Source organism: Suricata suricatta, chromosome X, assembly GCF_006229205.1.
Source record: "Suricata suricatta isolate VVHF042 chromosome X, meerkat_22Aug2017_6uvM2_HiC, whole genome shotgun sequence".
Taxonomy (NCBI): domain Eukaryota; kingdom Metazoa; phylum Chordata; class Mammalia; order Carnivora; family Herpestidae; genus Suricata; species Suricata suricatta.
Window position 1 is genome coordinate 86,964,673 of NC_043717.1, and position 15,678 is coordinate 86,980,350.

Here is a 15,678-nt window from a genome sequence, read left to right on the forward strand (position 1 = left end):
ACAATTGCCCTTTACTTTGAGGATGCGATGTTTGGTTTAGATAATTGCTTTGTTTGGTAGGTTTTTGTGGGTGGCTGCCTGTGGGGTGTTTATGCATCTGTGGTTTCATCTTTCCACGTGATCCTGCTCTGGTCCGTGTCTGTGAGTGTGCCCGAATCCAGATAGTGTGCCTGTGTGCCTGTCTCTGCTTACAGAGGGCTCTGCCTTTTGCCCATGCCCCTGGGTGTGTATCCCTGCGTGCATCTGTGTGTCGCTGCAGATGTCTATGGTGACAGGAGTTTTTGCACTCAGTGGAATCATCCTCTGCCAATATTTAAGTTACTGGGATCAATAATAGCTCAAGTACCTGGTCTCCAATGGTATGTTGCTATTCAAGACCCAGCTGTTATGCAGATGAACAGAATCCTGTGTACTGGTTGGGGGAGCTGGAGCAGCTGGGCTGGGCTGGCTTCGGGTAGTCATTGATCTCCTCTGAAGAGAGTCGGCTGCAGGGGGTGGTTTCCTGGCACAGGTGCACGCATGCGGAGGTGGCGGGGGCGGCGGGAGGGGTCTGAAGGTGAACTGGTTGTGTGGGCTGCTCTGCATGTCTAAAGAAGAGAAAAGAGAAGAACACAAAATAGAGACTTACTCTCCCACTTGGCAGTCAGGGAAACACAGCTTGTCAGACTTAAGATTTCAGAATAATATAACCTGTAGGGTGGGGGCAGAGTTTTAAGTTCAGTCTATCTGTAAAAATGTCGCTTAACTTACAAAAACACGTGCAGCACGGTTCTGAAATGTGAAACATTCACAGTTGCATTTGCATGTAAATTCTTCAGGGCTATAGCAGCTAAAAAGTAAATGAGGCTGCCTCACACAATTTGTCATAGTTTCTGCTACCGAACAAATAAATCATCAACAAGACACTAAGTTACAGAACAGAAGTGAGCCGATTTCCATCAGTTGCAAAAGTCTCACTTTGTGAAAGGCACAAATTTGTTGCAAGAAAAAATCATCCGACACTTCAAATAAAAGTATAAGGCCACCTCCTGGCTTACCTCGGGAAAGGATGCTAGCCTGCCTACACAGGAGCAAATCCGTGCTTCAAACAGCTTTGGAGTGTGTAGCTCAACTGCGTGAAATGCATGTCTTTGCCAGCCCCCAACTAAGAAACAGTGCTGCTTGGAAAAGGCAGGGTAAAAGGAGTTTGTTCAGGTTATTATATAGATTTCCACGGCCGCGCAAAGCTCAGTCTGCCCCCTCCCCCACCTGCCACACCTTTCTAGGAGTTCTGCCATATTAGCAGCAGCTTAGGCAGAAGGGAAACCATTTTTTTCCCTGCCTGTTTGTAGCGGGGGCTGCCTGGGACAGCGGTCCTCAGACTTCTGTTGTTGCTATTGTTTGGTATTTTTCCACTGTTTTCCTGGCAGGCACATGTATAGACAGTGTGTTAGGATTTGGCCCATGAGAAATGCCCCAATTAAACCCCTTTGAAAAGGAATCACTATTGTAGCTGATAGCCACCTCTCTTCCACAGGAGAAACATAATAGATGTCAAATGATCTCTTGTAACACCAGCACGTTCTGGATAAACTTTGTAGACAGCATGGCTTTGTCCCACCTCCCAAATGACTGAGAGTTGAAAAGCAGAAAAATGCCAGAGGCTTTCCATGCCTAGCAAAGGGCTCAGCTGGTTTGTGCTGAGACTCACTTTGCAGTGGCTGATCACAGGGAGAAAAATAACTTCTTTCCATCCTTCTACTTCAAACTTGAAGTTTGAAGACACTGGCGTGGTTTTCGTATTTTAAAATGATACTGGTGCCCCAAGAGCATGACAAATTCTTGGCTGTGTTTTCTACTATAGATGGCTCTCCCTTTAAATATCCTTGCTGTATGACAAAGGGACATGTACAAAAGATAGATAGGGAGGGGAATAGTGATCATTCATTTTATACAAAATATTCCTTTAGATAGTCAGCTACGCTTGTATATTTAAAAGGAAGTAAAATGCTTCATGAATTTTTGAAATCAACCCCATTATTCCAGGTCCAGCCCAAATCCCATATCCACTAAAAATATCATCACAAGCACTTAACATCTCATTAATTTTTTTAAACCTCTGGGCTCATACTCACAACCATAACTAGAGGCATGCTTTCCATCTTTGAGACTCAAAGAAGCACTAAATGCTAGAACCCATAAGACCTTGGAAACCCTTTCATTTTGCAGATGAGAAAATTGATGTCTAGAGAACTGCTTGTCCAGGGGCCCTTGGCATGGCCCAAACTAGAACCCCCATCTCTGACTCCCTGGCCATTGCTCCACGCCCTATCCTGTGGATATCTATGATACGAGCTCTGTTCAGCTCCTTAAGATTTAGAGACACAGACTCCTCCATATCTTCCGGATTTTTCCACTTGCGACACACCGCTTTACATTGTGGCTATTTGATTATATGTGTGCTTCCCTTCTTAGAGTCTATCTCCTTCAGCATGGAAGGGAAGGCAGTTTGTTGTAATGGTTTACAGCAGAGCATAGGGCAAAGAGTACAGGATCTGGGAGTGTGGCAAACCTGGGTTTGAATTCTGCCTCTGCCATTTAGAAACATTAACTTCTCATTTGTAAAGTGGAGATAAGAATCCTTCCTCCTAGTGATTAAATTTAATTCATGTCAAATGTGCTTGGACAAAGTGTGTCAGTGACTGCTTGTTTATTGAATGTAGTAGAAGGATGAAACTTTCAGACTGAAAATGACCACAGGGATCACCTAGTTCAGCTCTCCCTCCTCCCGTACCCACCTTACAGATGAGGAACCCAAGGCTCAGAAAGCGGAAGTGACTTGTTCAAAGTCACTCAACTTGCATGAATTTGCCTGCCTATGTCTGATGATTCCTGGCCCAGTACTCTTTCCATATGCTATTTCAGAAAATAAGCATGACTCTCTCCCTTGACTTTAACATTTACTATTCTTATCAGAGCTTGGGCCCTGAGTTTGCAGTATTATAGTAGTCCCTCGTTTTCCCATGTTTTTGTCTTATCTACCAAAATAGACTGCATATTTCTTGGAACAAGATTATCGTCTACTTTTGTTGCATGTCACATGAGCACAGTGCTAGGTACAGAGTAAGATACCTAAAAACTTTTACTTCGCTTCCCTTTGGGACGTAGAGAATCACCTTCAGTGTCCCCTGGGCTCTTTCATTTTGACGTGGACACTGGGTATATATCTGATACTTCACTGGACAATAAGTTTCCCCCTTGGAGGTCTCAGTGGAACCACTCCCACGGCCATGAGGAAGGACATGGATGCCCCACCCCCAAGAGGGGACTTAAAAGCATGCCCCTCCAAGACATGGAAAGGGCAGCAGAGACACTCCACAGATTTGCCATCTAAATTCATGAACTTAATGATGCAAGGAAGGGAAACAGGGTGGGAGTCCAGAGTCAGAAGAAGAAAAGGAATCAATTTTAGGTGTTGGGCCCAGAATACCACCAAAGGACATGTGATATCTGATAGCTTAATTAGTAAATGTTTGTCTCAGTAAGGTTGTTCAAAAGACGGAAAGTCTCTATTCACTACAGCTGTTCAAAAGAATCACCCATTCTCATCTGGATTTATTGCTTGCTGGATTTCCTCAAACTCTGTTCAACTTCCTTATTATGAAAAATGATAAAAAATTCTACTTCATTGAAAAGTACAATCATGATATTTTTAGAACATATTATACCATTTCTGTTGCAGGTAGAACTACCTTATACAGTTATTTCAATTATATGTGTGTATGTGTGTTGGTTTAGATCTATTTTATTGTGTATTTTTTCCCACATTTTAAATATGCAGAGGTTGTTAATACTGTCTTTAAAAGCTTTCACAATATTGGATTATTGCATTGGGTGGAATACATCCAGACCTTAAGCCCTTATGAAATGCAAATGATCTCAGCTTCATTCTTTTTTTCACCTCAGGAAAAAGATGGGGAATGCACTTGTTCTCTCCCAAATGAGGTAATTTAATCCTTGGGCTCCATGAAATGGGATTTCCGAACATTAAACACTAATGAAAAATACATTAGGGTTCAGTGTCAGGAACTCTAGAACACCGGTTCCAAGGGGTGAAAAGTCACATGCACTCACTTCCAGATGTATTTGACAACCATACATTTCTGTGCCCAAGAGAGAGACACAAAGGAGGGGAGGGGTGTAGTGATTATGCAAATGTGAATATCCAGACACACTTCTTCCGCTTTCCGAAAGTAAATTAAGATTTCAGATAGAAAGGTCTAATTCACATAATATACTTGGGCAGGATCCAGTTTCAGGTTTGAGGTCCTAAAATAACTTGGTAAGAAAATCTCTTGCGGAGGAAAATTCCTCCAAACTGTGTATCTAAGGCATTTTAGGCGTGGCAGAACTGTTAACAGAAGTATAAGCTTTCAGAAATGACATTGCCCTTATCTGCAAAATATACATGGGAAAAGAAAGTGGTCATGTGCTGCTTTTTCTTTCTTAGTTCGAGAAACTCCTCGCTGGAAATTAGAATATCTCTACTCAGAATCACTGTGTGGGGGCTTATCAAAGAGTTCATTAGGATGTTTGGCCCTCTATGTTTCATCAACACAGTCAATTCAGCTATAAGGCAATGATTACATTTCTAACATTCAAGGCACTCCACACCAGATCACACATTGGAAGAGGGCTCATGGGAAAGAGGAGTTTGGGGCACGAGACCTGAAGTCCATTTGTGAAAGTGGATGTCCGATGGGATGCAACTTAGGAGTTGCTGTGGAGTGATGGAAGGAGGGTTGTCTGAGTCCCACAGAAAGATCTACTCTTAGATGTGGGTGGGCAAGGCTCCTAACACCGTGGGGGACGAAGAGAGCTGGTGGATGCGTGCGTCCTGTGTATTCCTACATGGTTCATTCTGCCGGATGCAGTTCTCTGCCTTTCCCAAGTATTTCTAACAGATGGAATTGCACATATGCAGGCATGAAATTTGTCTTATGTTCAAATTGTTCTCAAAGATACCAGTAGCCTGTGAACAAATTAATGTTTTCAAAACAAGTGCTGTAGCAGAATTGACTGTACATGGAAAATAATTTTGTTAAGTGTTAAAAATAAATACTGTCATTAATGCAGTAATGCCAAATAGATCATTTTTTTTCTGAAAAAACGTGACCAGAGTAGACACATGCTTAGTTTTCCCCAGATCTGTGTACTTAACTGATCAAACTTTTCTGTACCAATATTAGGAAAATTTCCTCCCACCCCAAAGATACTATGCAGTGTATGTGGCTAAAAGGAGCACATATATTCTCAGAGGTGTAGAAAAAGGTCACAGGGAGTCAGAAAACATGTTGCACTTCCTGGCCTTAAGTCTGTGTTTCATTACTTCATTGGCCAAACAGAAGATGGATGGATGATACGTTGTCTGTGACTCTGGAATTGAAAAATTCCTGAAAACCAAGTTTCCCCCCCTAATTTATTTGGTAGCAAAGCCTGATGTAAACAGATATGAAGATGTTTATGGACTTTATTTCATTTAGAGAATTTTCATACTTTTAGCCAATAAAATATTGATAAGTTTTATTGAAGAGTGCTGGCCCTCATCCCATCTGGGTGTTACATAATATCCAATGTATGCATGGCATTATCTGTGTAAAATTGAAAAAATTCAAAATTTTGGAACAAAAGTATCCCAAAGATTTTTGGTGAAGGATTTGAAGGATTATGGGCCTGTATTAGTATATAACCACCTCTCTGAACTCTTAGAATGTAATATTAATTAATGCTTAGGAAGGCCCTGGTAATCTACATGAGCACAGAACATCAGGGCACCAGGGGTTATTCCTATAACTACTTATATTAAGTCTCTCGAGGCCAATTAGAAGCCCTTGGTTCCTTGGGTTGCTTTTCTGAGCTGTTCTCCCTCCTAGGCAGAAGAGAGGATAAAAAGAAAATGGTTTAAAAGAAAGAGGAGAGGTTTATTATTAATATTAACTATTACTACTAATTGTAAATGTATATTACTACTTTCTATTACTTTACTTGCCACGAGGCACTTTCACAATCTGGGAGGAGGCGGTTTATAAATTCACATGTTATGGCTAATATCTATTACCTCGATGCTCAGCAATCACCAAATTAGTCTTAAGTGTACCTGGCTGTGGACATTTCTGTTCTCAACCGTATAATTATTATTAGAGGCTCAAAGAATATGGAGGTAAGAAAATTGGTTTTCAGAAGAAAATTGAGTCAACAAGTATACCTTACCACTTAATATTAATGTACCAATAGTCTTTAACACAAGCAGATTCATTAGTCAGATAAACCATTAGATTGAGAACAAAAATAAAGTATATTAAATAGCTAATGTGTAATAGATATCTGTGTGTATGTATGGGCATGTGTATGGGCGAAACATGGACAACAAGAGAAAGAGGTAGAAGGAGAGAGAAACAGAGAAGAGAATTGGCAATTAAAGCACATGACTGAAGAAGAGTCACAGACGATCTGGGGGAAAGCCAACAGTAAGTAATGTTTTCCAGTTTACAAGGTTTCAATTTCGTTCTAGGTTACTGCATTATTGTCAAGTATACCCTTTGAAAACTTTGAATGGTTCTCTTCCCAAGACAGCAAGTAAGAGAGTATGCTCCATGAATTTTTGTCAGTTACATGGATCTCTGTTACAACCACTGGAAATAAAGGTCGACACTGAAGCACTTATAATCCTGTGACCTGTTTGCACTGAAACTCGCATTTTCTCTTCAGTGTCTCCATAAACTTATGCTTATCTTCAAAGGATGTGCTGGTCTACCTCCGGAAAGTTTAAAGTTCCTGTTTTCCAGGTCTCATTAATCTCTTTTCCTGTGCTCTGTGTTCTACAAGCATAATATTGCGTCGAATACCCACAAGGCAGCCCTCCCCCAAACCATTTCTCCCTATCTGTTATAGAGGGGATCCAATTGTGCTGTGCACTGTTGGCTTTTCATAGTGCAATTAGCCAAACTTACTAATAAATAATAGTCAATATGCCAGCCAATAAGTGGCTGCTTTGTTAACTCAATACACTCTATGACATGGATTAAGTCTAACAAACTAGGACTTTACAATCAAGAAAAAAAAAGGAACGTCTGTGGCTAAATGTTGTTTGGCTTAAATTATTGAAGTAAATGTTCAAACTACCGAAGTGTCTTGGTTGTGAAAATACAGGATGGCTACATCTCTGTTTATATGTTCAGAGTTTGTCTGGCAATGTTAGAAAAGAAAAGTGAAGTCAACACTCATTTTTCCAAGTAGAATGGTCTACTTTATAGTAGAAGCTCTACTTTATAGTATAGTATGATTTGGAATTTCAAATGCCAAGTTCTAAATATTAATATATGGTATTAATTAGCAATTAAAATTAGGGGTTAGCCAAAGTCTTTTTCATTGTGCTCTTGAAGGAAACTCTATTATCCATTATGTACCAGGAAGCAAGAAATAGATAATTGCCCTGTTTTATCTTATGCTGACAATGACGCTGTGGCTTCCATTATTAGGCAGTGAAGTATATCAAAAAGAAAATATAAAAAAGTAATGATCCTTAAAAGTTCATATTTACTTTATCCTCAAACTAAAGTCATATGTAGGTATTTCAATTATTTTCAAACCTCAAGTTCATTATTTATTTGCAAGTAGGTAATGGAGGGTTATGAATTAATTGACAGTGCATCATTTAATAAGTTAGCTAATAACAGATATTCTGGAATTTTACAAAGTTTTCATTTTCAGAGCTTTTTTATTATTAGACTATTACAAATGGTCACCCTGTATTTGTTCAAAAAACAATGGATGAAAATCATTCTAATGTTATTTATGAAAATGGAACTCTGAATGTTCAGAGCACAAATCAAGAAAACATTATGACTGTGTCTAAAGCTCAAAGAAAAATATTTTTCATGCTACCATATGTTAAATAATGAGGGCAAGCTATATTAAGAGTACTAAAAAGCAAAAAGTAAAAAACAAAAAAAAATCCTACAGGATAAAAACAAAGCATGGAGAACTAGGGAAGGCAGGGAAGGTTTTAGCCCCTCCACCCCAAACTGTATTTCAAATAAAGACTGAAGAAAAAGTATGAATTATTAACACCATCATCTAACCAATAATGTCTGGCTATTTGGTGAGAAAGTTCCCCCATACTTTATAGCTTCTCTCCCCCAGCACAACTTTAGGAACAAAGGGAACCCGTGGGAACCCATGGACACCCAGTGGAGTGGTGGAGAGGAGTTCTAGCTTCTGCACTTGGGGACTGAACAGGTACATAGGCCACACATGGGCCAATGGGGAGAGACAGCACTGTTACTGCAGTATTCGTAAGGCAAGACAATTTTCAAATTTCACCCACATTTTGCTTGAGTTCAGCAGTTCTCAGCTACAGGATCCAAACATATCAATGTTTGCCATCACTCATTACTACAATAGAGGACTGAAATTCACAAATAATATATTTTAAAAATGTTAGATGAGAGTGGAGTCAAGGTGACACCTCGGACAATGTCACTCTTGCTGACTTTCATTTGGATTTCCTTTCCTGGATGGGAGAGAAAGGGGTGGGGTTCAGCTGGTGCTAGCAACAGGTACAATTCTGATTCCATAAACCATTTTAATCATTATATCCACTTGTTTGTAAAATTAGTATGTCCATACCAAAAAAGAAAGTGGGACAGTGGTGGGGGAGGATTGGGAACACAACTCTTGGTATTCTCACAGGAGTCTTTTACACATGTGCGGGTTACTCAAACATGTTGTGGCCCCCAAAATTGAGACTTGTGATTTTGATGGCTGATGGTAGAACACTATTGGCTGCCATCAACCTTTCTGCCTGCTCTTTGGGTCACTGAGGGAGTCTCCGAAGAGGTATGAATGGGTAAGTGATAGTTGGGTAGGAAGGACAGAGTACGTTTTACTTCCCATCTTGTAATCAAGCTATGCATCTCCTTGTCTTATGTCAGGATGTAGGTCTGAATCATCTTTATATCTCTCAGACAGTTTGCCCATAATTTTAGTCAATACAAGTTAATTAATTAATTTGAAGAAATACAAAATTTTTGTTTGAATTTGATTAAGTTGTTTGTTATTACAAAAGCAATCATGACAACTACGGTGTGAAATCATGTTTTGTGACGCCAAATATCTTACTTGATTGAGTTCTTCCCATTCCTACCAGTTGCTTTGGCATTGTGTGGTGATGGCTTATAGCTGAAGTTTTCTGTCTGAATGTTCATTATTAATTCCCTCATTATTAAAAATTTCCATTTTCCTGTTTTTCAACATGTTATTTTAGTGAGATGCCAAATAGAGGTATTTGTTGGGAGAGGTGCCAGCTTTAAGACATATTGCCAAGCCTGCCTTGTAAACTTTGCTTATGCTAAGCTATGCATATTTAACTCATTTTATTTTTCCTTCAAAATCTGATTCATTCCCTCAATTACATTACTGCTTATCTCCCTGGACTCCCTCCAATTTAACTAGGTCTTTATGGTTCCCCAAACAAAATGCAAGATTCTGGATGAACATCACCCAGAATACAAAAAAGTTATCTGACAAATTCTTTTGTAATGATGTCTTTTCGCATGTAGCCTCAAATTACATATAGATTGCACTGGAGACTTCATTAACTGGAAGATGGCTAATGAAGTCATGAGAAGGCAGCTCAATTAGGAAATAAACTGATATATTGATATAGATGTGTCTGCTAGTGGATCAAGTGAAATGCCCATCAAACTGGGAAAATTAGTGGAATCTACTAACATAATGTTAGAATAAACTGAATACTTGGTGAATTCAGACAAGTTCTTCCCCACCCCCATCCCACTGAGATTTAATGTACAGATGCCTTAGGAAAACTAAAAAATAATAATAATAATAAGCCTTGTCTCAAGGGGAAGAAAGTCAGCCAGAACCAAGCAGGAGAAAAAGTGAGAACTTACGTTGAAGAAACCATGAATACATGAGACTGTACTAATAAGTATAAATGGTAATCCTAGAAATTAAAGTACGTCATAGGTAGTGACTGATAACTCTTTCATTTAACAAAGTACTTTAAGCAACATTAAGGTCATTTCAATAACTTTTTTCAAATGATTCTCAGAGGAAACATTTTATATATGACAGAAGAGCTCCTGAAAAAGAGAGAGGATCAAACCCATATTGCTTATGTGAAGCAGTATAGAAAGACACCTCTTAGGGTGTTTGAAGTCAGTGAATGAGAGTGCACGGGAGCTCCTTCCAGTGTATTAATACTAGAGGTCTACACCACATCCGATTGAAGAGTATGATCTGGGTTCACAGATGGGTGTGACAGCAACATGGACTTGATTTAAGTTTGCTTTCCCTTTGGTTTACTCACCAACTGCAAGTAAGCACTGCAAGGAGACAAATAAAATTACAAGGCAGGCATCTGTACATGGCTCCACTTTGCATTCCTTGTACTTCACAAAGGCAAGCCTTAACTTGGTAGTCAACGTAGCCTACACAGAGTGAGATTTCTAACAGAGTAAAAGAACATAGTACTGTGGCGTTGTTGTCTTTGGTTAGCATTTGGAAACAGCGTATGTAAAGCATAATTCTATTACTCAGGAAATCATATCAGGCAGGCTTACTGTTCAGCTCCCCACTCTCCAAATTCTTGCTATGGCAGCACTAGGGCAATTTTCCTCTATCTGTACACACAATGCAGGGCTTAGGGTTTCCCATATACTCTCACTTACAAGATTTCCATGGGCAAGTCTGGCCATAGCCTCCCTACAGGGCTTTCTAGTAGCAATCATCAAAAGTCAGCTGCAGGTCAAGGCATAGAGATATGTTATTACTGCTTATAACTTTTTAAAGAAATGAGGAGAAGCCAAATAGAGAAGGAATTAAGCCTAATCTGTTATGGAACATATTGTATTCAGAAGCAGAAGACAGAGAGGAGAGTATTTTGGTTTCATTTGTTTACATTTAATAACATGACAAGTATTTTCTCAACTACTAATCTACTTTAGAGGAACTCATCTCTATACGACTTGTTTAAATTAGCAAGTACATTGTGACATTTCCAAATGACACAGTGGTTAAGTCATAGACATTAGGATCAAATCATTCTGGGTTTAAGTTGTAGCTGTACTATTTGCCCTCAGTTTGATATTGAGCAGTGAAAGCTTTTCAAGTCTCTGCTTCTTTATCTGTAAAATAGGGGTAATGACAAATATCTCTTAATGTTTTGTGAGAATGAAATGAAGTCATGTGTATAAAGCTCTTACTAGAGTGCCTGGCACATAGTAGCCACTAAGAAACAGTATTAAATGAATGATCAGTTACTGAACCCAGCAAAATCTATAAAATGTAGGTACCATCTAGTAAGTAACCTAAGAAAACTTATCTGATTCTAGCATATTTGATTATTTAAAACTTCTCCATTACAGTTAAAAAACATTTCACAATTTTCACACATTTTTTACTTTCTTCAAAACAGTTCTAAGAAGCTATTATTGAAGTATGAGTCAATATAAGAATAGTTGACTCCTTTCCTGTTCCTCCAACCCACACCAAACACTCTCTATTGATTAGCTTTCTTATTATGCTCTCAGTCCCTTTTACTTCAGATAACAGACTCTATTTCATGATTTTTATTTAAGTGCTCTGAGTGCATTCACTTGCATTTCCCCCTATACTAAATGATTTGGGGGTATACATGCATTTCTAAAGTACTTATTGCAGTAACACCTTGGGACTTTAACATTAGAGCAAAGGATATGAAGAAAAACCATTTTCATGAATACAACATTAGTGCTTTGTATTTAGGAAGCACCTTTCATCTGCATCTCTCAAAGACCTTCACAAATATTATCTGATGCTTTATTCACTGGGCAAAGCTGCAAGCAAAACCACCTTTCAAAAATTCCCTCAAAGTATGTAAAACCCCACAAGGGAAGTAGCTGTAGATCACTGGATAAAGTGTCAGGAATATTCAGAGACATTTTAAAATAGTATATACCAAAGTATCTCTGAACAAACTACATCTGCTACTTAGACGTATGGTGTACATAGTATAAGCTTTCTTAGTAAATAAACACACAGCAACTTTGTCATGCTAGCACCAGGATCAACATCCACATTATAAGCTAATGGTATTTGATCAATTATGTGACCATGTACCAACCTAATTTGTGGTAGATGTCTTGCCTTACACTATATCCAAATATATTTATGAAAGCATTGCATATTGATACTCTACAGTGTTGTAAAGAACATGGACATCAGATCAGGGTTGTATGCTAAGTACTTAGCATATCACCTGATAGATGTTACAAACTCAGTTACAAATATAATTAGTATTGTAGCTGTTATCACAAATTTAGATTAGAAGACAGCTTTCTTGTGAAGAATTCAGTGTTGCTGCAGCTAGTACACTATTCCCCCCTCACTCAAAGTGAATACATTCCAAGACCCCCAGTGGATGCCTGAAACCATGCATAGTACTGAACCTATGTGTGTGTGTGTGTGTGTGTGTGTGTGTGTGTGTGTGTGTGTACGTATATGGTTTTCCTAAACATACATACTTATGATAAAGGTTAGTTTATAAATTAGACATAGTAAGAAATTAATAATAACAGCAAAATAGAACAATTATAACAATATATTATAATGAAAATTATGTGAATGTAGTCTCTCTCAAAATACCTTATTGTAGTGTATTCACCCTTCATTGTGTGATGATATGAGATGATAAAATGCCTATGTGATGAGATGAAGTGAGGTGAATGGCAGAGGCGTGTGACGTAGCATTAGACTACTATTGACCTCCTGACAATATGTCAGAAGAAGATCATCTGCTTCTGGGCCATGACTGACAGGGGTGGCTGAAACTGCAGAAATCAAAACTGCAGATAAGGTGGGAACTGCTGTAGTTCTTTTTCTATTGCTAGTTAAGATATGTACTGTGAAGTAAGAAGAAAGGAAAAACACGTCCTCTTTAGGAAGAGCAGCTCAAGATGGCGAAAGGTATGGCTACTCAGATGTTAAGACCTCTTCCAGCCTTCTGACTGAAATCACTTACACATTATCTTGCTGTCATAGAGACTGTGGCTAGGAATCTGTCATTAAAACACACCATATCGGACTAGGGACTTTTTATAATCCAAAAGAAATAACTGCTATAGAAGAGTTTTAATCAATTGTATTGGTGCCATGAAAACAAAAAAACTACATACACTTACTGTGAAGATATTAGCAGCTTCATTTACTGTTTCTTAGTGTTATTATTCTTTGCCCTCTATACAATTTTATTGCATTTTCTTGCTCACATAATTAGTATGTTATAAAATTGGACTATTTTTAAAAACTATTAAGAAAGGATTTTTAAAATATTCTGAGGACATGAATATTTTCTTCATTTCTGAAGAAAATGTATTGTTTTAAGGTCATATGCTGTGCCCATTTTAGAGATGGAGAAGTGAAGGGCCTAGTCCAAGGTGCTATTACATTGAACTAAGTTTGCTGTCACTCAGCTAGCTGTCTCTCCTGGGATTCAAAGCAAACCACACCAATAGGGCTTCTCTCACACTTGCCAGTTATATTTATTGCAAACAAGGAAGATAAATCGTTGTGACTGAATTAGCTATGTAACAACTTATAATGAAATCCATGTAATGGGTTACTTTATTTGTAAACCCAATTCAATATGCTCATGCATGCATCATTAAATGCTTCCTTTTAATTCTCAGTAGCTGATATCCTCATTTAAGTAGTACTTATATAATTTATGTGATCCTTATTAAAATCTTTAACTTAGTTGGTATTATGATTTTATCCCAAGTTGATCCTGAAAAATATCAGAAGAGATTGCTTAATGGGCTTTCTTTAAAAAGACAACTAAGTGACTTATTTACCTGTTTTTCAATCTGCACATTAAAACCTAACCATATTTACTTAAATGAAATAGTATGGCTACAAAATAAATTCTCCTTTTAATCAATTTGCATTCAGGATGACCATCTATCCACTCACAGAGAATATCAAATGGTTTCAAATAAATGCTATTAACATAAAATGAATTTCCTGAAACTATGAGTCATGGCTAAAAGTTTTCCTTCTCTAAACACATGTTAGTGTTAAGACAATGGATAATGCTGAGGATGACTAAGGTTATGGTAAGCCAAGTAGCCACTGCGAATGTCACTCAGTGAAACAGCTCTAATGGTCAGCTCTATTACACAAATCTGTAATACTTCATGGATATGCCAAAATCTAAAAATAGAAAAAACTCTACAGGTATTAGATCTGTTTTTTAAGTGAATAAAATGTTATTTTATATTTTATGAATTTTTGTATTATATTACTGTATTACTATAATATTTTTGCATTATATTACTATATTACTATATTCTTCATAACATAAACATTCTAATGCAATCTATATAGCCCCTCCTTTTGAAAAAACTGAAAATGTAAAAACAAACAAAAACAAACCCCTGTTGGTTTTAACATTACAACAGAAGTTTGGCCATTTATTTATTGAGAGAGAGAGAGAGAATAAATGAATGTATGAATGAATGAAGGGTAAAGAGAGGGAGAGAGAGAATCCCAAGCAGGCTCAGTATGGAGCCCAATGCAGGGCTCAATCCCATGACCCTGGGATCATGACCCACTTGTGGATATATATCTAAAATAAATGAAAGATATATAGACCTTGAAGATATATTGGCACATCCATGTTCATGGAAGCATTATTCATAGTAGCCAAAGGTGGAAGGAATGTCAATGTCCATTGATGGATAAATTGAAAAGGAAATGTGGTATTTATATACTACAGAACATTATTCAGCCTTAATAAATAAAATCTTATCATATGTTACAACATGGATGAATCCTGAGGGTATTATACATGAAATAAGGCAGTCACAAAAAATACCGTATAGTTCTATTTATATGAGATATATAATCAGTCTCTTAGTAGGCGAATGGTGGTTTCCAGGGGTCCAGGGAGGGGAAACTGGGGAGGTGTTGTTCAAAGACAATAGAGTTTTGGTTTTGCAAGCTGAAAATTTTCTAGAGATCTCTTGCACAACAATGTGTATATAGTTCACAATATTCTACCATACACTTAAAAATGGTTACAATGCCCAATTTTTTATTATATGTTCTTTTCCCACAATTCATGCCAATCATTCACAAATTGAATCTTTATTTTACATCAGTCATATGGTGATTGATAGTGTGATAATGGGGGTTAGTGATATCACAGTGTGGCCAAAGTCAAGCATTATGAAGAGCATGGACAAATTATAATAGATGATGACATGATTATCATGGTGAAGCTTGCTGGTAGCAAAAGAATTGTGATGTTCTTGGTCATTTATGCTTTAATGGGTAAAAATAGTTTTAATGTACTGAATTCTGTAAATATATATACAGCCTATTCATTAATTTATATATTGAAAAGAGAAAAGTGACTGCATTTGGAAATCTTGGGCTTTATCAAATGATGATAAAACAAGAAAAATATATTTACTACTCCCAAAATCTGGAGGTAATAAAATGATAAATAGCCAACTGACTTTATCAGATCAGGCGGCCATAAAAAATTCCACAGACTGAGCAGCTTAAGCAACAAAAAATTGGTTTTCTCACAGTTCTGGAGGTTAGAAGCCCCCTTGAAGGCGACGGCATTGTCCA

General features: G+C 37.8%; 1 protein-coding gene across 3 annotated transcripts in view; it reads right to left on the bottom strand.

The window, feature by feature from the left end:
• TENM1 (teneurin transmembrane protein 1) overlaps positions 1 to 15,678 on the bottom strand; it is a 552,583-nt gene that overhangs the window by 345,394 nt on the left and 191,511 nt on the right. For all 3 annotated transcript variants that reach the window (XM_029930000.1, XM_029929999.1, XM_029929998.1), the window contains exon 4: positions 347 to 587. In XM_029930000.1, coding sequence (XP_029785860.1) covers positions 347 to 587 — 241 coding nt within the window. The remainder of the gene's footprint in view (positions 1 to 346; positions 588 to 15,678) is intronic.